We start from the raw sequence: 22,098 nt of genomic DNA, 5'->3' as shown, positions 1-22,098 counted from the left end.
ATGTGCACAGGCTTGTGATGCTGCAGTTGGGGGGTGGGGGGGGATAGGTGAGAGGCATGAAGTGAACATTTTCTATTTACTTCTGGTCTCCTTGATAAAATTTTACGTCACAGCAGCTTTTGATGACATTCTTTTTTTCGGTAAGGAAGAAGGGAGAGAAATATTTGCACAGAGCACAACATAAACTAAAACGTTGATAGATTTTAACATCATGCATTGAGAGTTCTCCCATGAATAGTCTGAGGTGAGGAACATTTTACCTAGTAAATCGCTTTAAACAAAGGCAAACTGGAATACTGAACTCAGGAAAAAGAAAACAAAACTGTCAAACCAAAGGATTCCACACATTTAAGTCAGATTCAATGTTACTGCCCCATTCATGGACAGAAAATATTGCTTACTGCAAAAGCTTTCAGTAGCTTTACACCCAATTCAGATTCCAGTAAGTAGCTCTAACCCACGTGCTCACAGAAGAAGCTTTTTGTGGTGCAAAAACATTTAAGCCGGGCATAAGAACAGAGATGTTGGTAACCATGCACAGGGACACAATTCCTTTGTACAACAGTGCAGGCCCTGCATGTCGAATCCGCAAACATACTTGAATGCCAAGCCGTCAATGAGGAAGTGTCATGGCCAAGAAGGAGGATATATGAGCAAGGAGAAAAGGGTAACCTGTTTTTGAAGCATATAGCCTATTTCCTCAGTCAAGTGGACTAATGTTCAATGATACAGGTCTTAAAATGGGTGCATGCCTGAATCGGTCTCAAATGTAAAGACTTTTAGGAGTAACGTACCTTCCCTTGGGTTCAGTCCGATATTAATTGTACTACTGAATTTGAATCTTCGCTGGCTTGCGAGAGTTTTAAGGGCATGTACTGTGTATACAGAGCTGAAGTGGTTCAATCCGCAGCTGGAAACAGTTGTAATCATGTAAACTACCACAGTGATAACATTTGGCCTTTATGAGATTAATCACTAACAGCCTGATTCATCAAAGGTAATTGCGCTCGCAAAGGGCCAGATTCTGAGAATCTGGCCCTTTGCGAGTGCGATTTTTAGGTCTCGCCTGTCGATGCGCATGCGCATCGAGCAAGCGAGACTATAGGGGCTCATCCACTCTTTATCTAACTGCAAGGAATCGTGGCGATTCCTTGCAGTGCCCGTGACTTTTAAGGTCAATGCGCATGCGCATTAAGCTTATGCGCATGCGCATTGACCTTAAAAGTCACGGGCGCGGGCACGTCCGTGTTTGTTTACCCTTGCCTACTCTCTCTCTCCCCTCCCCGCCCCCGTTCCGCCCCCTCCCCTTCCCGCCGTGTCGCATTTCTCCTCCCCCCTCCCCTCTCTTCCCTCCGTCTTCCTGCCATGTCGCACCTCTCCCCTCTCCGCCCCCTCCCCTGCCCGCCCCCTCCCGCCCGTGTTTGTTTACCCTTGCCTACTCTCTCTCTCCCCTCCCCGCCCCCGTTCCGCCCCCTCCCCTTCCCGCCGTGTCGCATTTCTCCTCCCCCTCCCCTCTCTTCCCTCCGTCTTCCTGCCATGTCGCACCTCTCAAGCCAAAGCGCTGTTGGAAATGCAGCAAGCTTATCCGTGACCTCCTTTGGGTAGCCTCGGGCTTCGTTTACTCTACCTGTCTGGGCTGTTGTAGGCAATCCCACTGTCCTCGCTGTGGGCCGCCCCTGAAAGTTGCGCTCGTCAGTCTCTCAGAATCTCTGGGTACTGGTAGAATGTCTGCAGCATGCTTTTGGGCAGTCTCGCTGCACTTCCGGTGGGCACTTTTGTCTGGTCTGTTCTGTTGGAGCCTCACACCCTCCATGGCAGTGATGCTGGCAGTCTTATTGCCCTGACAACGGAGGTCTCCTATGTGTTCCTGCCGCAGTCTCTCTGTCTAGTCTATGAACAGTGGCTACGAGGTGCTCTGTTGCAATCTCACTATCACCCCTCTGCCGAGCTGTCTACACACTGCCCCCAGTCTTTTAAATGGAAGGTGTTTTAAAGCCGCTCTTCATCCTTCCTTACTTGCGTCCTCTTCTTTCGTTTCTCCCCTCAGGCCCTACAATAAACGCTCCTCTCGCCCGTCTGCTCCTTTCCAGGCGCCCCCAAACCCTGACGGAAACCCCTCACAATCCTCTCTGAACCCCCCTTTATTGTGCTACTGCCTCCTTCACTCCTCCACATCACCCCATGCCCCCCCCCCCCCCGACTCCCCTGCCCCCCATCTTCAGGTTTATTTCAATAATCCTTATTCTCCTTTCGTCTCCCCCTCGCCCCCTCATACCCCACACTGTCCGGTCAGCCGGCTGCCCTTCGTTCTCTCCCTCTCCCTTCTTCACGGCCCTCCCCAGAGTCCTCGCGCACCTGTGTTCACTCACACCTCCATTCTGTTCCCACGCACCTCTTTCCTTCAGCTATTTCTTTCCCTCGCTCTGGATTACTCACTCTCCCCATCACACCCCCAGACACCCTTTCGTTCACCTCATCTGCTTAAAGCCAAAACTAGGACATTTCACGGAAATAGAAAAAGGACTACACCATAGTGGTCTCTCTCCTGCCACTAATGGCTGTGTTCGCATCTTGCTGTCACCGTGTCAAGTTGGTTTAATCATTTGGATGCTCCGTCCCGTCTTCGCGCCCCTCCCCCAGCACCCCGAGAGCCACTGAGCCGAGATGAAACACAATAATGGAGTCTCTCAGCTGAATGTTGTTGGATGTGGTGTAGTTAACAGCACCCAGCCGAAGCTAACTGGTTGGGTGACGTAGCTCCTGCCCCCCGTGCCCCCTCCCCACACACACACACAGAGCGAGGCTCTCCTTACAAGCCGCCCCTGCTACTAAGAGAGGGGCCTAGACCATGAGATTGTGAACTTGATTTAGTTAGTGTTCCAGGACCCTGCCTCTTTCTTTCGGGCGCCTGGAGGGATACACAATTGTGCAACCGGTAGACAGGGGGCCTCTGTCACAGCGACCTGGCCAGGGCTGGAGTGTTCGCACTAAGCACCCCATTTGTTCCGGGGTATAAGCCTGTTTTTTTAAGCATTACTCTCACTCTCTCACTCACTCTCACTCACCCTCACTCTCACTCACCCTCACTCACCCTCACTCACCCTCACTCTCACTCACCCTCACTCTCACTCACCCTCACTCTCACTCACCCTCACTCTCACTCACCCTCACTCTCACTCACCCTCACTCACCCACCCTCACTCACCCTCACCCTCACTCACCTTCACCCTCACTCACCCTCAACCCCTCACCCTCACTCACCCCCACTCACCCTCAACCCCTCACCCTCAACCCCTCACCCTCCCTCACCCTCAACCCCTCACCCTCCCTCACCCTCAACCCCTCACCCTCACTCACCCTCAACCCCTCACCCTCACTCACCCTCACTCACCCTCAACCCCTCACCCTCACTCACCCTCAACCCCTCACCCTCAACCCCTCACTCACCCTCACTCTCACTCATCCTCACTCACCCTCAACCCCTCACCCTCACTCACCCTCAACCCCTCACCCTCACTCACCCTCAACCCCTCACCTTCACTCACCCTCAACCCCTCACCCTCACTCACCCTCAACCCCTCACCCTCAATCACCCTCAACCCCTCACCCACCTTCACTCACCCTCACCCTCAACCCCTCACCCTCAACCCCTCACCCTCAACCCCTCACACTCACCCACACTCACCCACACTCACCCACACTCACCCTCACTCACCCCACCCCCACTCACCCTCAACCCCTCACTCACCCTCAACCCCTCACCCTCACTCACCCTCAACCCCTCACCCTCACTCACCCTCAACCCCTCACCCTCCCTCAACCCCTCACCCTCAATCCCTCACCCTCACCCACACTCACCCACACTCACCCCCACTCACACTCACCCACCCTCACTCACCCTCACTCACCCTCACTCACACTCACTCACACTCACTCACACTCACTCACCCTCACACCCACCCTCACCCTCACTCACCCTCAACCCCTCACCCTCACTCACCCTCAACCCCTCACCCTCACTCACCCTCAACCCCTCACCCTCCCTCACCCTCAACCCCTCACCCTCAATCCCTCACCCTCACCCACACTCACCCACACTCACCCCCACTCACACTCACCCACCCTCACTCACCCTCACTCACCCTCACTCACACTCACTCACACTCACCCATCTCACTCACCCTCACACCCACCCTCACTCACCCTCACACTCACCCTCACTCACCCTCAACCTCATGCTAAAGATTTACAAAAAAAACCATTAACAATTCTAAAAGCACTAACTCTAATGCTGCGAGACCTATTGCATTTCTAATGCTTGTTGCATTTGGGATTCATCATCCCAAATGCAAAAATCGGTAATAGCGAATTCGCAAATTTGCGAGGAATTACATTTAAGGAATCTCTATTTGAGATTCCTTAAATGCAATTCATCATCCATTTTCAAATTGCGAAATCGCAATTTCGGGCCGCTATTTACCGCGAGGTCAAACCTCGTGGTAAATAGCGAAAACTCAGAAAATGCTTTTAAAAGCATTTTTCTGAGTTGCATGTTGCACACACACATGTCCTTTGGACATGTGTATGTATGTATGTATAGGCATTTATATAGCGCACTACTTACCCGGAGGGTCCCAAGGCGCTTCGACCGCTGCGAAACCCTTCCTGGCTTCCCTGAGAGATGGTCCCTTAATGGGTATCTCCAGGGTGAGACCAGGCATCCCCGGCGGTCTGGTGGGGCCGTTAGTGAAGATGAGGCAAGCTAATGCCCAGAGTTGCCGAGTGTGATCGCTGATCAGAGTGGGCACCGAGGCAAGAGAATTATCGAGTCCGCTGACCCTGGTCCAGAAACCTGCCGCGCCGGGAATCGAACCCTGGTCCCGGGCCGTCCTCTGCTCTCGGGTCTGCCGCCTCTAACACCTGTTTAAATTAGCATTTAAGGGGTGCTACAGGGTGTCCTCTGGACACCCCTGGCACCCTTTAAATCGCTATCTTATTTGCGATTAGCTAATTGCTAATCGCAAATAAGGAATACTCCCCATTCATTCCTATGGGCCTTTAGGCCCATAGGAATGAATGGGGAGTATTCCTTATTTGCGATTAGCAATTTGCTAATCGCAAATAAGGAATAAGTAGGAATCACATTTTTTTGGGATATTCCTACATGAATCCCGTTTTGCGAGCCTGTAATAGCGATTCCTTATGAATCGCTATTAGAGACTCGCAAAACGGGTCTTTAATGAATCAGGCTGTAACTCCTCTAAGCAGCAATCTGCAAACTGACACTTCCGAGGCTGTTAAAGGAGTTGAACAGAACATATTGCTTAAGCTTTTCCTCCAGTCCGAACATAACGTGTGTATTTGTAAAGCGCCCGTTCACCCAGGAGGGCTTCTTGGCGCTGAAAACCAGATGTTTGTTGTTACCCAACGCTATGGTGTTCATTTTACGGAACTAGCGAGATTTGTGCACATAACCATCCACCCACAAACTTTCTCACCGAGGCTGTCCTGAAACAGCCCAAGAGGGTCTTTCTGTACACGGAGACAATTAGCGTACAAACATTTCCCGAAGTAAGGAAATCTGAGCACGTTCCCTTTTTAAGTCGAGCTCATTCCACATGAAGTGAACCAGTCCTCCCTAGGGTCTGTTCTAATGTCTTAAGTCCATACCATTATATCCACAGTGCTTTCGGTAATGTAAACTTAGAGCGGTTCAGTTCGGCAAATCCAAGTACAAATTCTACAGATGCAGTGCGTAAGGCATATTCTCAATGAAGTTGTAGAAATGCAATGCAAACCAAGTGTTAGGACTTCCACAAAGGATACCCACCAGAAATGAGCAGCTTTCCAGGCCGATCATGAGGTGAGTGAGTTCTGGGATTGGAGTAGGACCCAAACTAACATCAGACATGTCTTTTTCAATCTGGAGTGAAGGAAACACAATTTATTATTTTCCACTTTCAAAGAAAAGAAAGACAAACATCAAGAATCCCTTCTGTGTATGATATGGCATCACCCCTGGAATAGGACTTACCTAGCCGCACAATAAATGGTTCTGGCACTATGTTGGAAAAGCATAACACCGGTCAGCGATCACAGTGCTGTTTACACTGAACCCCTCTCGTGCCACATTAGAAACGTCCAACCTCACAATAATCTGACTTTTACACAATCCCTTCTCATATTTCCCTAAAAGAGGATGTGCGTTTCTACAGCTAGTTCTAACAAAACATGCAACACTTCACATGATAGTTTGTTGAATCTACAAAACTAACCACCAATTCTACGTCAGTTTAATTAGCTACACTCCTGTCTGGAAGATGCTTGTTTTCCTCAACGTCTGATGTCATAAAACGTAGTAGCCCATTACTACATTATATTGTAAAGTGAAGTTAGTTGGTTCATTATGCAAAATATTATTAGTAAAGCACATTTTATAGAAGCTGAAATATACGTGAAAACACAATATGGAAACCGGCAACGCAAAACAGTTAAGAAAAACAACAAACAATAAATGAGTCACTGAATGAACCTAAACAAATCTGCAGACATACAACTCGACTCACAGTGCTTTGACATCGCAGGGAGCCATGGGAGCACCAAGAGTACATAGTACTTCCATTGCACTCTGGTCTGGATTCACAAAAGGGCTTCTTTGCAGAGGAAAGAAACAGGTTGGCAGTGCAAGTAATACGTTACTAAAAATAACTTGTTTTTCCAAGTGCTTCAAACCACACTTCTGTCGTTTCAGAGTGCTCTAATTACCTGGTGTTACTTTTGCCTAATTTAATAATAGTCCTTACTATTATTCAATGTAATAATACTCAATTTACCGACCTCGGAAAGATGGAAGGCGGACTCTGATCTGCAAATCAATTGTTACAATGACTAGCATTTAAATCACTGTGGCATCCACGACCTTTCATCAGTGTGAGCGCACCCGCCCTTGAATTATTTGTTGCGTAGCACAAGCCATATGGTGGAGGAGCAGCTGCATGCTGCTGTCTGTAGACTCTCTCTCCTATCCCACCCTTCTTCTGCATTTCCATGTGGGGCCTTTGAGGACACAAAAGTGGAAATGGATAAGATTACATTTCTAGCTTTAAATTAGAGGTGTGAATGTTATTCTGCACATTAACACTCCTGGCTTGCAGGATTGTTGTATTGTGGGTTCCATTGAATCTATACACCAGAGGGAGTTCTGCACCAGGCCAGGGCTCACATCAAGGAAGGGAAGGCAATACATCTGCGTGCATCCATGAAATGATCACTGAAAAGATACTTGGGGCGAGTGTAAGACCTCCTAGAATACCCAGGAACCCCTTGTGTGGCTTTCAATATCAGAAAGTACTCACAAAAACGACAATTCCCAAGTGGTTCTTTGCACCACATCTCCCTGTTCCCAATTTGTGTTGCTAATGCATTGGCAACCATGTTTGGTCAGAGCCTACACCCACAGTCACCATCTGTAAACTTACAGGAGTCTTAACTGTAGTCCGCAGCCACCCAGACCCCAGAGTGGCCTACAGGTGAGTAATAATATGGAGCTGAAAACGAGTATATCCTGAGCTTGCATCGACAAAAAAAAATAGAGTCCTTAGTAAAACAAGCTAGACACCACTGCTCGAGACTTGTGCTAGACCATGCCATTCTTAGGTTCATTGGTTTTTTTCAATATTTGTGAAGACTCTTAGAAGACTTCGCCACGAACCACTGTTCTGCTGAATAATTCTTGTGATTAATACTGCGATACTGCTTGTCATTTTCATTAACCGTAAAGAATCTCCTGTTACCAATAGCCCTGAGGAAGTCTGTGGCTTATACCAATAAAGACGAAACACGTGTTGGCGGCTAGGATTGTTGATGAAGAAGTGCTGTGTAATAAACGAAGATAAGAAGATCTTCTCGACCTTGATTTACTAAGGACTCTATTGATTGTTGATGCAAGCTCAGGATATATTCGTTTTTGGCTTTATATAGTATAGATTTTACTGTACTTTCTTATTGATGGTGGAGGGACGTCACCTTATCCTTTGAGCTATTTATATTTTGAGTTTAAATTGCCTCACAACTTTGCGCAACTTTCACCCAGCCATCCTTTCTTTGCAATAATATGGAGAGGTCCTGGCTCATCAGAGGGCGAATAGTGCATTGATCTCAAGCCTGAAGAGGCAGGAGGACACAGCATCCTTATCGTGCGTTTGTAAACAAAAATTTCACAAGTTACGTTCTTAACTTTTTTATATCACTATTTATGATGCTTCTCCATTACCTTAACAATTCCTCCAGTGTATTGTGCGACTGATCGGTCGATGTCCTGGTGACTCCCTGTGCCCCACACTGGCTTCACTCCAAGTAGGTACTTGTTGGCACAATCCAACAGCTGCTCATGTTCTATGCCGACCCCCGCCAACACCATCCGGCTGGGTGTGTAGTAATTTTGCAAGTATGAGTGGAGGACGTTCTGATCAATTTGGTCAATGTTTTCTTCGGGGCAGTACCTTGGCAGGCCAACAGTATTCCCCCGGAAGGCAGCCTTTCACAGAAGAAAAGTATAATTGATTATATCTGCTGGGTTAACCGAATTGAAAAGAAGCTCTTAAAATGCTGCAATGAGAAGAATTACCGCATGAATCATCTCTGTGAGTAAGGGCTCTGGGTCAGGCCTCATGTTTAAGTCTTCCAGCTCAAATCGCACAGCCATGCGCGTCATTTCAATCTCTTCTTCTATCAAATGGTAGAAAACAGACTCATCACAACCAGTCACGAATGACTAGCATTTTACCTTTAGTTAGGTCATATGGGATATTGTCCTTTCAAACAGGGCTCCTCTAATGCTAGCCTACTTATAGTCTCAAGACTCAACCATAATGACCAGCAACAAACAGCAACACTGGACACTTAAAACAATGAGCAGTGACTAGATCAGAAACAGGCTTCATTATTATGACAGCTTTCAGTGACTAGAGCTCCAGGCAAGGCTGATATTGATTGCACTTTACAAATATTACCTACCACAATTAACAGAAAATCGTAAATTAAGTGCAGCGCAATTGTTTTCCAAGAATGTTTGAAGTAAAATTCAGAAGCACTAAGCTATATAGAAATCACATTCTAGGGTCACTGCAATTGGATGGCTCTGCAGATTCAAATGATTACAACTGAAATCTACAGCATTGAAAAAAGGTGAATTAATTATGCAGTCATTTATTGTGGGTCACTGTCTGGCTAGCATTTATGATATGTTACTTGTGTGTTTTTTTAAAATGTTCAATTTAATGTATCAATCTTATACAATGAGCTACTGAAAATCAAACACATGTAAAAGCAACTGTGCGGTGTTTCCCCCTCCTCAAACCCACCTCATATTATCATACAGGGCCCGCTGTGTAGGCCTTGCCGCCAAAGCACTACATCATAACTGAATAAATATTTGCCTTGTAATCCGTGGACGTTTCCAGGTAACCCAATAGAGTGCCCACCCATTACACTGGCCTGCCCAGCGGGATCATGCCTGTGTATGTGGTCTATTCATCTTGCCTATCAAAGGCTCCCAATGTCGACATCCAACAGGCCAGATCTTCAGTCAAATTCTCTATGTGAGAGTTTCATGTTTTTCTTCCACCAGAGCTCACTCCTTTGTGACCTAAACCCAAAGAGGTATCACAGTGATGCTGACCCCATCCAAACCATGGCTACCTGCCAGTTAGCTAATAGGAGCCTGCACTGCATATTTTTGTTTATTGGCCGTGGAGTGAGCCCCGAAAGACATGATTGTGGTGTCAAGTCCACCACCAGGCCGGTTGCCCTGTGAACCCACATCACAACCTCCTGCCAGTTTTTCAGTACTCCGGGGCAGAGCCACATCGGGTCCATGAAAGAGGCACACTCTGATCCGCATCTCCGACAGGCGACGGAGCAGCCTGGGGAAATTCTGCAAATTAAGGTTAAATAAGCGCAGTGAAGATGGTTGAAGTGTGCCAATTTGAACCTTGTTTTTAAATAACGCTTCCGACCCCCTGAGACGGCGGTGAAGCGCTTTACTGCGAGTAGCGCGATACTCCAAAACCCAAGATTAGTGGTTGATCCAGCAGTTATTGCAATTAGTCAAGTGCTCTCAAGAAAGAAAAGCATGCACTTACTCTACTTACTTAGGGAAAGATGATATTAATTCCAGTTAGGTTTGATCATTGGTGAGGGTTAAGTGGTTTAAGGAGGATGGTCGATAAGATAGATAGTGTGGCAGAGATTTAGAAAATGTGATGTTACAGGATAGGCCATTAGTCTTATTTCACTCCTCCTTTGTGAGATGTTCATCCAAGTTATCTCCCTAGGCCGCTTTAGCTTTGCTTGCAATGTACACCCTGTCTGTTTCCAAGGCCTTATATAGCAGAGACACCAAGTGCCCACTTGTGCCCTTGCTTAGGATCACCTGAAGATTTTGAGTCTGTGGGGGGGGGGGGGGTCAGGTAAGCCAGTCCAGATCTCTCGGGCGGTCCGGCTAGTCTGCGTACTGTAGAAACGGTCTTTACCTCCCACCAAATGTTTCCTGTGTCTACTTGAAGGTGATAAATCTCCCCCCAGGGTATAAATCTCCTAGCATATCGCAACATTCCTCATGTCACTGTGTGTTACACTGGCTTTCTCGAATGGTCTGAAAGGGCATCAAAAGCCACAGCCCCAGGACCCTAGAAAAGAACAGATGTTGAATAACTTTAGTCATTATTCTCTCTGTGACATATACGGTATGCCTTAAGATATAGGGATACTCTCTCAACTATCCTCAAGCACTGCCCACTTAACACCATGCTGTATGTGTTCTGCATAATAATAAAGTTCCATATCCGGCAGACACGGCCTGCCCTCCTGATCCTGCTGAAGAGTGGATAAAGCAACTCTGTTGCACCTCCTCCCCGGAGATTATTTAGCGTCTTAAATGTTTGAGGAGGCAGTGAAGATGGAGAGTTCTGCACAACGTAGACAAACACCGGTAGGAACGCCATCTTGGCCACTGCCACCCTTCCTGTGACCTATAATGGTAATGTGTTCCAGAGCCTTTCTGATGAGTGTAATCCCTCATGGATCCATCCCTTATTGTATTTATGCTGATTTTCAGACGTCAGTGCTACCATCATCCCCAGGTACCTCCATTTTTTTGACTCCCAGCGGAGACCATCGATCCAGCAACTGCTTCGTTGTGAACCCACAAGTCCCCAGAGTGGGAAAAAGAGGGTTTGGGGTCTGTTAACCTTCAAGCTTGAGCGAATACCAAATCTATCTAGGTAAGCCAATAGTCTTGGAACCAACTCTCCCAGTCGCACTAGGTAAAAGAGAGCATCAACGGCATACAGGGATAGTGATGCATTGTATTCCCCATCTTAATTCCCCAATCACTCAAAGCCCGCTGGAGTTGAATCACCAACAGTTTGAGAGCCAGCGCAAAGAGGAGTAGAGATACTAGGCACCCCTGTCGTGTGCCACACTCAACTCTCTAGAGACATCGCACCCACTCAAGACTCTAGACCTGGGGTTCGTTATTGCAATTGCACCCATCCTCAAAAGACGGGCCAAACCCAGTCACTTGCAGGACCTCTGAATGTAGGGTGTGAGCTAGTCTATGTAGATTCATGGCTGTACTACACCATTGACCATCATGTAAAAACACTCCCTCTACAGATCTTAATCCTCTTGCCAGTATTTTGTAGAGGACCGTAGTGTAAGAGTTGAGCATTTTCAAGGGCCTATACAAAGTTCGGTCCATCAGATCCCGGGCTGTCTTTAATGTCATCCTAATCCCTCCTTCCTGAATCTTTGAGCGGGGGGGGGTTGTTTGGGAGGGAGGAGGGCAGGGGGGTTACAGGGGCGGTTCGAGGGTTGTAGCCTGTGCTTAAGCCTCCTGGAAGCCTTCTAATAACCTTTCTGTGAGTGGGTGGGAGAACGCCCAATGTAGATCTGTAGATCTGTATGAGGACCATCACCACCTGAGGTTTTTTCCCATGGCAGGTCTCCAAGCACCTCTCGCAACTCCTCTAGGGATATCGCTTTTTAGCGTTCTTCCTGAAAGATCTCTGGGACCTGTCGAAGCTCCACAGTTGCAAGAAAGGAGTTGATAAGCTCATCAGGTGCTATGTCCGATGCAAATATTTTCAGAATATTGAGTTGATGGGACACCTGTGAGCTCAGAAGCGACCCGTCTGGGCACTGTAAAGCCAGCACCAGAAGTCTGTCTTCCTTCTAAATTTCCAAGCCAGCAATTTACTGGGTTTATCTCCCTCTCTGTGGCGACATTGTCGATAATCCATCAATGTTAAGCCACGTACATTTGAAAGGCTATGGTGTATAATGGTACTTTCAAAGACGTCCTGTGGTAACTTGCAGGGAATAGAATTACAAAACTGCCAGAGTTATATCAAACTATTTTTTCAAGAAAATAACAAGTCAAGTCTTGAACATGGTGGAAACTTGATATGTCCCATTTGTGATTTACATATAACACGGGCACTTAAACCCCACAAAACGTATGTGGTAAATGTAAATAAGGAAGGGGATCTCCTCCCTTTGTGGAAGGCAGAGTACATACAGTAAGCAGTAATGGTAACAATCAACATAGGCAGCAGCAAGCGGCCAGAAGCATACGGAGGTCTGGAGTGGCACTGAAGCATGGAGTACAATAAAACAAGAGATACCAAAGCATATGCACTAACAAAACAATGGAAAGAAATTACCCGACAACCTGGGCTGCAACACAACATCAGCTAGTAGACTGACAACAGTGTCCAGACCTTTGGCATCAGCAGACACAGCGTACATTGTGGTATCCCTGAAAAGCAAAGAAAATAAGATCTAGCATGAAATTTGAATTGTTTCATTCAGCTTCTCACATACAAATTCCAGGCATAGAACTCATGATGCCTCTAAGCACCTTGACTTGCTAATGAAAGATGTACGGTTAACCAGCAACTCCATTTTTACATCAATTTACACCGAGGCCCACAAACTACACAAACATAAGACATTGATCACCAATCAGGTTAAATGCTCGCAAATTATTCACATTTTTGGGTCGAGCCTAGCAGCACACATGCTCTGCGAGGCATACTGTATTCACTTTTACGGGCTTTGGCCGCGCTGTCGCTGCCGATTGGTTTAAGTATGTGTCCTTCTGAACAGCTTTCTTCTGTAGGGTTTATTGGCCTGCTCTGTCCCACCCTCTGTCTTACTCCACCCATTGAGTATTAAGCTCTTAAGGGTCTTCTTTCTCAGGAATTTTTTTCCTTTTGGGTTTCAGCACTCTTTCTTATGTTGGCGAGTGTATGTGTACGCTGCTCGTGTTACAATGACCACACCCGTACAACTCCTGCTCAGTTTCTTCCACCTCCTCCCCGGCCTCTCTCCCGCTGTGCTTTCATGTCCTCAGTGTCCCCCAAACCATTGTTGCACAGGAGACGCTGCACTTCATGCGATTTTCTTTTAATTATTATTGATATTGAGCACTTCTTAGAAGTGCCTGCGCCTTTAAATCCTGGCTTGCGTGTAGCAGCTCTGCTTTCACCCCTCCCTTCTCCGATGCTGGTTATCTCCTGGTTGATGAACATGGGGTGACTACTATGACCCAGAACACCCGATTAAGTAAGTGTTCGCACCGGATATTTGTTTCTGTCCCTTCTCCGGCTCAGAGTGTGTTTGAGCTGCTGCCGCCTCTTGAGCCCTTCTAGCATTCATCAAGTCGTCTTTCGAGTATGCAAGTCCGAGGCACAGAACCCGGGAAAGCGTAGATAGGTCCCCAGCCCTCCGACTCTAGAAACAACAGTACATTTAAACGTAAAGGGCTTATATTGGGGTAGAGATCTAAAAGCTACCCAGACGCCGTCAGAGCATGTGCCTACATATAAGATTGAAGAGGTTTGTTAGAGGCATAGTGCCTGCTTTCTTTGCTTCTCACATCAGTGAGCATCCCCGACAGGTTGACGATCTGCCTTTTACACGCAGTACAGTTAGGTAGCGTGTTCCTTAATTCTGGTTTTGAGAGGTCAGATCGTGACTCCCACATACTGTTTTTACAAGGACAAATTATGATAAAAATTATGTTGGTGGAATTGCAGTTGATCCAGACCCGGATTATGATTGTGTATCGTGTTTCTAAGGAAAATTGAGTCTTTTTGTTTATGTCAAGTTTGCTAGCATTGCAGTTATGATTCAGAAAGGGGGTGGTGATGGACAGAGTATCTGAATTAAACAGAACACTCATACCCAGTCAACAGATCAGGGCGTGATCCATCACCGTTTTTTAGCTCACTACACCATTCCAGCTCAGAACCAGGCTATATGTGACTACATGTTTTTTTTTTACCACCCCTCGTGAACACGCCTTGAAAAAGCCCTAGGCCTGCCAGCTGCATGGGCAAAACACGTGTTAGCTTTCTTCAGTTACTTGTAACTTTTGCCACAAAATAAATACAGCCTAGTATAGTTTAAAAAGCATTTCGGACTTTGGGATTTATTACCCATCAACAACTATATGAATACATTGGGCACAAACCTTTCTCAACCCCAAAACCAAAACAGCGATTTGCAAACAAGCTGTTGCTTCTTTCCCAGTGTACATGGGTCGCTGTGAATACTAACAAAGCTGCTGCAACTGTTTTGTAAATATTAATCATAAACATTGTATACTGGTATAATGTGCCCATTAGTGTCAAAGCAACCATGTTAAAGAACAGTAGATATTGCAGTACCATGCATAATGTGCTGCATGGCTAAATACTTCAAGGTCCCAAAGGTGAGACCTATTGCATTGCAAATGCTTGTTGAATGAATGAATGAATGAATGAATGAATGAATGATTACACATTTCTATAGCGCATGGTTACCCTGAGGCATCCCAGCGCTTACGTGGACCAGTCACCTCCATTAATTTTAGCAGAATAGGAAGGTTTTCAGCATTTTTCTAAACCTGAGATGGTTCTCCTCCAAGCGGATAGCATCTGGAAGATTATTCCAAAGCTTTGCCGCCTGTAGAGAGAAACGTCTGTCCCCGGTGCGCGATCTCCTGATCCTGGGGATTGCCAGTAGATTCTTATTACTGGATCTCAGGGTTCTGCATGTTTGATAAGGAGTAAACAAGGGTGCAAGGATGTCTGCTCCGGAGTTATGCAGGGCTTTATGAGCAATAGTCATTGCTTTAAATTCAATTCGTTGTTGCACAGGCAACCAGTGTAGTTGCTTCAATGCTGGTTTGGCAGAGGTTCTGCGTGGGATATTTAGTAGCATTCGGGCAGAACAGTTTTGGATGGTCTGAAGGATCTTGATTGTCCCTTTAGAGGCCCCTAGATAGACTGCGTTGGAGTAGTCTAATCGTGATGGTATCAGGGATTGTACTAGGATCCTTCTAGCCTCAAAGGGAAGTAATCCTAGGATCTTTCTGAGTGCTCTCATGAGGGCATAACCAGTCCCTGCTACCTTCCGGGCTTGGACCTGAAAGTTAAGGGCTGGATCCAGCCACACTCCCAGGCTTTTAATTTGCTCCTTGGGGGTTGGAGGCTGCCCCAGGGAATCCGGCCACCACATATCCACAGAGGTAGGTGGTTTATGTCCTAGCATCATGACCTCTGTTTTAGCTCCATTAAGCTTCAAAAAAGAGTCATTCATCCATTCCTGGACTTTGCTAAGACAGGAGGAGAGATTGTTACAAGTCGTCTCCTGCCCAGACAAGGAGATGATAAGCTGAGTATCATCAGCATATGTTACCAATTGTACTCCCCAAGGTTGCACCACCTCAGCCAAAGGTCTCATGTAAATATTAAATAGGGTCGGGCTGAGGGATGACCCCTGGGGAACACCACATTGGAGCTGTATTGGGGCTGAAACTATATCATCCTCAAACACTGAGAAAGTCCGATTGGAAAGGAAAGAGCTAAGCCAGTTCAGAGCGGTCCCAGTGATACCTACATCACTCAATCTCTGAATGAGAATCGTGTGATTAACGGTATCAAAGGCCGCACTGAAGTCTAATAATAGTATGGCCGCGCATTTCCCTTCGTCCAGAATCTTTCTGGTTTCCTCAATTACTGCCACAAGGGACGTTTCAGTACCCTGTTTACATCTAAACCCTGTCTGGGTGTAGTGCAGCAGATTATTAGCTTCAATGAAGGTGGATAGAAGAGAGTTGACATGTTTTTCAGCAATCTTGCTAACAGTTGGCAACAAGGAAATAGGGCGATAGTTGGAGCAATCGTCGGGGTTGAGGTTGGGCTTTTTTAATAACGCTCTTACTCTTGCTTGTTTCCACATAGGTGGAACTACCCCAGTGGTCAAGGATGTATTAATCACATCCTGTATCACGGGGGCCACTGTGTCTGAGACCAGCTTGAGGAAGGTAGGTGGGGCTACATCACTCGGTGATCCAGATTTCAGATTGCCCAAAAGCAATTGGGCCTTGTCGCCATCCAGGGGAGAGAATTCATTAAGCGTAGGTAGGTCTTGTACCAGTGGGGGGTTGGACCTATTGCAGTCACCTGTGGCAGTCACCTGAAAGGATGCATAGATGTTTGCAACCTTTGTGGCAAAGACATTTGCCAAGTCCCTGCAGCGCGGGAGTGCCATAGTTGAGTCCATAACGGGGGTGGGAGGGGTAACCAAAGCTTTAAAAATTTTGAAGATTTCCCTGGAGGAATTGGCAGCTAAAGAGATTTTTTCCTGGTAATAGTTAGATTGAGTCGCTTTTATCAGACCCCCCAGGATATAGCGGCATGGATTAGCAAATTTAGTGGCAGGAATATGGAAATTTAGCGGCACAAATATGGAAATTTAGCGGCAATTTAGCGGCACTTTATGTTACTCTTAATCATTAATTTTCACCCTGAAATCAATGGAAACTGTTTTAGCAGAGTATTCTACTTTGAATTAGGCATGTTTAAAGTGTCTGTAGCTCTATAGAAGCGCAGCTCCAGTCCTAACCTCATAGGAGAGAGCTCCCTGGGATGTTCTAGCGACAATGTAGGCACCCCTGCTGGGGCACCGCTGTTCCTAGATCCGTGAGGCCAGACACCTCTTCCTCAGGCTCCCAAGGGCGCAGGATCGTAGTGACTGTTCTAAATAAGTGAGACAGACTACATAGGGAGGTCACCTCCCGCTTACCCGCTAAAGATCATAGTCTGGCGGTCCCAGGGGATGACACTGCTGGCGGCGGAGAAGTTGACACTCCCACTATTGAGCATAAGGGTTTGGCCAGCTGTCTCAGTCCAGCCAATCCCTTATGCGCAGTAAAGCTCTCTCCCTGTAGGGTTCTGTGTGCTTTGGACGCACAGAGATTTTCCACTTAACTGAGGAAGCAGTTAAGCAATCTATGTGCTAGCACAGATTGGTATTTAATATCAGAACAAGCTATATGCACATCCACAGTTCTTGCAGGCAAATTTACTTCACCCATTGCACAACGTGTTGTAGCATTTCAGCTGAATGCCCCGCAATGTTCGCACTGCACACTTAACTTAGGGTTGAACAACTACAATCATTCCTGTCATATCACCCACTGCAGCCAGAGCCTACTCACAATACCCACTATGCAATCACTATTCATACTACAAGGCACACGAAATTCATTCTAGAGTTGCAAGACACTGTAAATGGCCATAACATTGCATAGCTGGTATATTTGTTTAATTGCATCCAAAATGCATAAACTGCGCACACAACTGTTGCAAAACATCTGTTGCGTGCTCACTTCGCACGCAGTTCACCAATCGTATTACACACAGGAAGTTAAAGCACAATCACGCTGGCCGCAATACATTTGATGTATGATTTCTACACGCTGTGGGCTGAAAGCTATTCAACAGCAACATCACAATGTGAGCTAGGAACAGTTTAGGAAAGTGCAGCCACTACCATCGCTGCATGCAAAGTACACTCTAAGAACATGCTCCTCTCACTGTAGCCCTTGCACATTTCACTATTGCAATATGGAATTTCACCTGCAGGCCCATACATCTTTACGATCTGGTGATTAAGCTAAAATTCATCTGATCCACGCTTTAACATGGCAAGGGCTGAGTTTCAAACAGCTGCACAGATATCCAGTTTTTTTGTGCTTCACCATGAGTTCAGTCCTCTCAGGTTCACGGGTAACATCTCTCCTGTCTCTTTTGTTACCCATGTACTGTTTTCACATTGTATTGTACAGAAGCAAACACGTCATCATGGAATAAAAAATAAAATGGTTATTGTTGACACTAAACTGCATCAGCAAAAAAGGCAGCATGACAATGTATACACAGGCATACATCATCAGACCATCTCACATGCTAAATGACATTGGAATATTTGCACTTATACGTTATGCCGGTACTGTGGCTTTTAAAGAAATTGCTGTCAAGACGGTGGAACCACAACCAAACACCGGCTAAACTGTTAGGATGGTGCGGGTTCTTTCTTTGAGGCAAATATAATTAACGGTGATTATTTTTAATACCTTTAAGAGTTGTTTTACGTTGCCACTGTTGTTAAACCTAACTTTCTTTTTGTCAGCCAAACCAAAATTCATTGCCATGGGGAATTCATTTCCGTATTCAGCAGCTGTGTTTTGCAAAGTGAACGTCATTATAAATGAACTTCCGGGCCGCGTTATGCCTTTTAATCTCCAGAGACAAATGCTCCACGAGTGGATGTCAGGTCTGGAGATTATCTGCCTATCATCCCGTCATAGTTTGGCACTAGATCTCAGATTAAACTGGCACACCTCTTTGTCATATTTGGGCTTGAATACACAAAGCTAATTGACAAACAAAGTCAGCGCGTCAACAGGATGGCCACAAGAGGTCCTAGTTTCCCAAAAGTTGGGAATTGGGAGGAATTTCGCTGGCAGTTTTGTAAAAATCGCGGCATTTTTACAAAACTGCCGATTTCGCGATTTTTTTGCAAATCGCAAAATCCTGGAGGGTCTGTTTTATAGCCTGCTTATAATTGCGTAAGGCTAATCTGTAAACATTTTTACTATCTTCACCGTAGTCTTTCCTCCACTTTCTCTCCTTCTGTTTACATATCTGTTTAAGAGTTCTCAACTCAGGTGTGTACCAAGTTTTTTTATTCGCCCCTTTCCGATGGGAAAGTTCAGTTTTGGGCAAAGTCGCCTCAAGAGATTCCTCTAACCAGTGATTAAATCGCGCATTTGCCTCTATAGGGTCATTGGTATACTCTGGCTTATTTTTCCTAAGTTCTGATGTCCATTTGTCCACAGGCAGTTTGGACCAGACCCTGCACATTTTTTTTGAGACCTTGGTCTGTATTGGTTGCTTATGGTTGGTCAAGGAGAAGGACAAAAGGGTGTGGTCCGACCAAGGAACCACTGAAGAGTTTTCGAACTTCAGCGCGTTCATATTGGTATAACAGTGGTCAAGGGTGTGACCTGCTATATGTGTGGGCCTAGAACAGTTGACTGTGGGTTTAAGTTGGTTCATTTGCAATAAAGACCAAATAACATGTACAAATTAAAAAAAGTTATTAATCTTTAATTATCTACAATACTGACTGCCAGATTGTATTAATTCTGCCCGACATGCGATTGTAGCCTGCATTCCAAACATGCATGACTCAGATCCCTACATTGTGAAGTATTGTCACATGTCCGCAGTTGACAAACCATATCAGATGGAAAAGCAGTGATGAGATAAAGTTTGGTTTGGTACAGAAGTAAAACTAGCAACAATCTAGCAAAGCTCAGACCTGGTGTAGTGAACAATGACTGGCCTAATGTGGATGCCACTTTCAGATGAAAATTTGGCATAATAAACCAAATCTTTGGAAAAGGTCTAAAAATGCTTCTTGTACACGTATATAACTACATGTAGTTCAAGGCCAATTCAGAGCACTTGACTTGGTGATCTAAAACAAGGCCACACATCATGAACAAGGTCAAATTCAAATCTCAGTTCTTTCTTGGCTATGGTAAACCATAGCTAACACAAGTCCATTAATTGTGACAACAGCTGCATTTCAATATTGGTCTATGGATCACTGATTTGTTGGGCATCATGGAATAATGATTAGATCAATATGATACAAGGATAACTTCAAGTATGCTTTTTAGAAACCCTGGTCATCCCAATAATTGTTATATGACCTATTTCAACTATCCATGAACATGCCACCGAAGGCAGTCACAAGGCAAATTTAAGGAAACAGGGCATGAAAGTAGAGGGGAAAGCAGCTCTCTGGGAAGAAGGATATGAGCTTCGGTCTCTAGCTATACAGAGCTTTAGGGGTGTATGTAATGGGCAGGGCGGTGGTCTATTATGTACCTGGGCAACATACATCTGTTAGAAGAGGGCAGCATAAGGTGTTTCTGAAGGTCACCAGAATAGACATGTCAAACAAAAAAAGTAGCCTTTCAAAGACTTTAACCTGAACAAGCAACATAAGTGACCCTTTGTGTCACCATCCCCAGTCCTTAATTTTTTTTTGGACTCACCTGCTGGCAATCTTGAATCCTCTCAAAGAGACAGTGCTATCCAGATCGCAATGTATGTGCTTTGACAGCTAAACATTTCATAATTAGCTTAAACCTTTAATCAGCATATTTCACCTTCCTATAAGGCCATAGTATACTGGGATCCGGTAAGATTTGCTGACAGGGCTGGTATCCCTATAATCAGACCCTCCAGGATTTTGCGATTTTGCGATTTGCAAAAAAATCGCGAAATCGGCAGTTTTGTAAAAATGCCGCGATTTTTACAAAACTGCCCGCGAAATTCCTCCCAATTCCCAACTTTTGGGAAACTAGGACCTCTTGTGGCCATCTTGTTGACGCGCTGACTTTGTTTGTCAATTAGCTTTGTGTATTCAAGCCCAAATATGACAAAGAGGTGTGCCAGTTTAATCTGAGATCTAGTGCCAAACTATGACGGGATGATAGGCAGATAATCTCCAGACCTGACATCCACTCGTGGAGCATTTGTCTCTGGAGATTAAAAGGCATAACGCGGCCCGGAAGTTCATTTATAATGACGTTCACTTTGCAAAACACAGCTGCTGAATACGGAAATGAATTCCCCATGGCAATGAATTTTGGTTTGGCTGACAAAAAGAAAGTTAGGTTTAACAACAGTGGCAACGAAAAACAACTCTTAAAGGTATTAAAAATAATCACCGTTAATTATATTTGCCTCAAAGAAAGAACCCGCACCATCCTAACAGTTTAGCCGGTGTTTGGTTGTGGTTCCACCGTCTTGACAGCAATTTCTTTAAAAGCCACAGTACCGGCATAACGTATAAGTGCAAATATTCCAATGTCATTTAGCATGTGAGATGGTCTGATGATGTATGCCTGTGTATACATTGTCATGCTGCCTTTTTGCTGATGCAGTTTAGTGTCAACAATAACCATTTTATTTTTTATTCCATGATGACGTGTTTGCTTCCGTACAATACAATGTGAAAACAGTACATGGGTAACAAAAGAGACAGGAGAGATGTTACCCGTGAACCTGAGAGGACTGAACTCATGGTGAAGCACAAAAAAACTGGATATCTGTGCAGCTGTTTGAAACTCAGCCCTTGCCATGTTAAAGCGTGGATCAGATGAATTTTAGCTTAATCACCAGATCGTAAAGATGTATGGGCCTGCAGGTGAAATTCCATATTGCAATAGTGAAATGTGCAAGGGCTACAGTGAGAGGAGCATGTTCTTTTTTTTTTTTTTTTAAATTTTTTGAAAACCTTTATTGCGCATGAAGTAAATAACAAATACGGGCCTACAACCATCCGGCCGGCCACGAACTCTCAGTTAGCACTACAGCTTACATTATGGCGACACAGTAATGCAGCAGAGCCGCGGACATTCAGCAGAAGGAAAACTAGCAAACGTAGCAATACCGTGGCACAGGAGGAATGAAGGTTAAATTTTAAGTTTTTTTATGCAACTATCGAGTTCAGGTCGTAATGTTCCGTACTAATAAAATAAGAAATTAAGAACAAGGTCCATGCAGGTGGGACACGACATTGGCTACTGTATCAAAGCAATTCGTATATCGATAAGCAAGTCCCCGCCAGGCAGGATGGTCTCACAATATCTACGCTACAAAGTAGCACCCACAGCCAAATCAT

General features: G+C 45.6%; 1 protein-coding gene across 2 annotated transcripts in view; it reads right to left on the bottom strand.

Annotated features, from left to right (window-relative positions):
• Window positions 1-22,098, bottom strand: part of PMPCA (peptidase, mitochondrial processing subunit alpha) — a 127,075-nt gene that overhangs the window by 34,218 nt on the left and 70,759 nt on the right. For both annotated transcript variants that reach the window (XR_015295859.1, XM_086921026.1), the window contains exons 5-8: window positions 12,726-12,820; window positions 8,627-8,727; window positions 8,273-8,536; window positions 5,831-5,923 (exon numbers count right to left, since the gene is read on the bottom strand). Coding sequence is in view for 1 of the 2 variants with exons in the window: in XM_086921026.1 (XP_086777152.1) it covers window positions 5,831-5,923; window positions 8,273-8,536; window positions 8,627-8,727; window positions 12,726-12,820 (553 nt within the window). In the remaining variant the exon portion in view is untranslated. The remainder of the gene's footprint in view (window positions 1-5,830; window positions 5,924-8,272; window positions 8,537-8,626; window positions 8,728-12,725; window positions 12,821-22,098) is intronic.

The sequence above is a fragment of the Lissotriton vulgaris genome, chromosome 5 (genome assembly GCF_964263255.1).
Source record: "Lissotriton vulgaris chromosome 5, aLisVul1.2, whole genome shotgun sequence".
NCBI classification, from domain to species: Eukaryota; Metazoa; Chordata; class Amphibia; order Caudata; family Salamandridae; genus Lissotriton; species Lissotriton vulgaris.
Note: the sequence above shows the minus strand (reverse complement) of the source record. Positions and strands in the feature narration are given on the sequence as shown.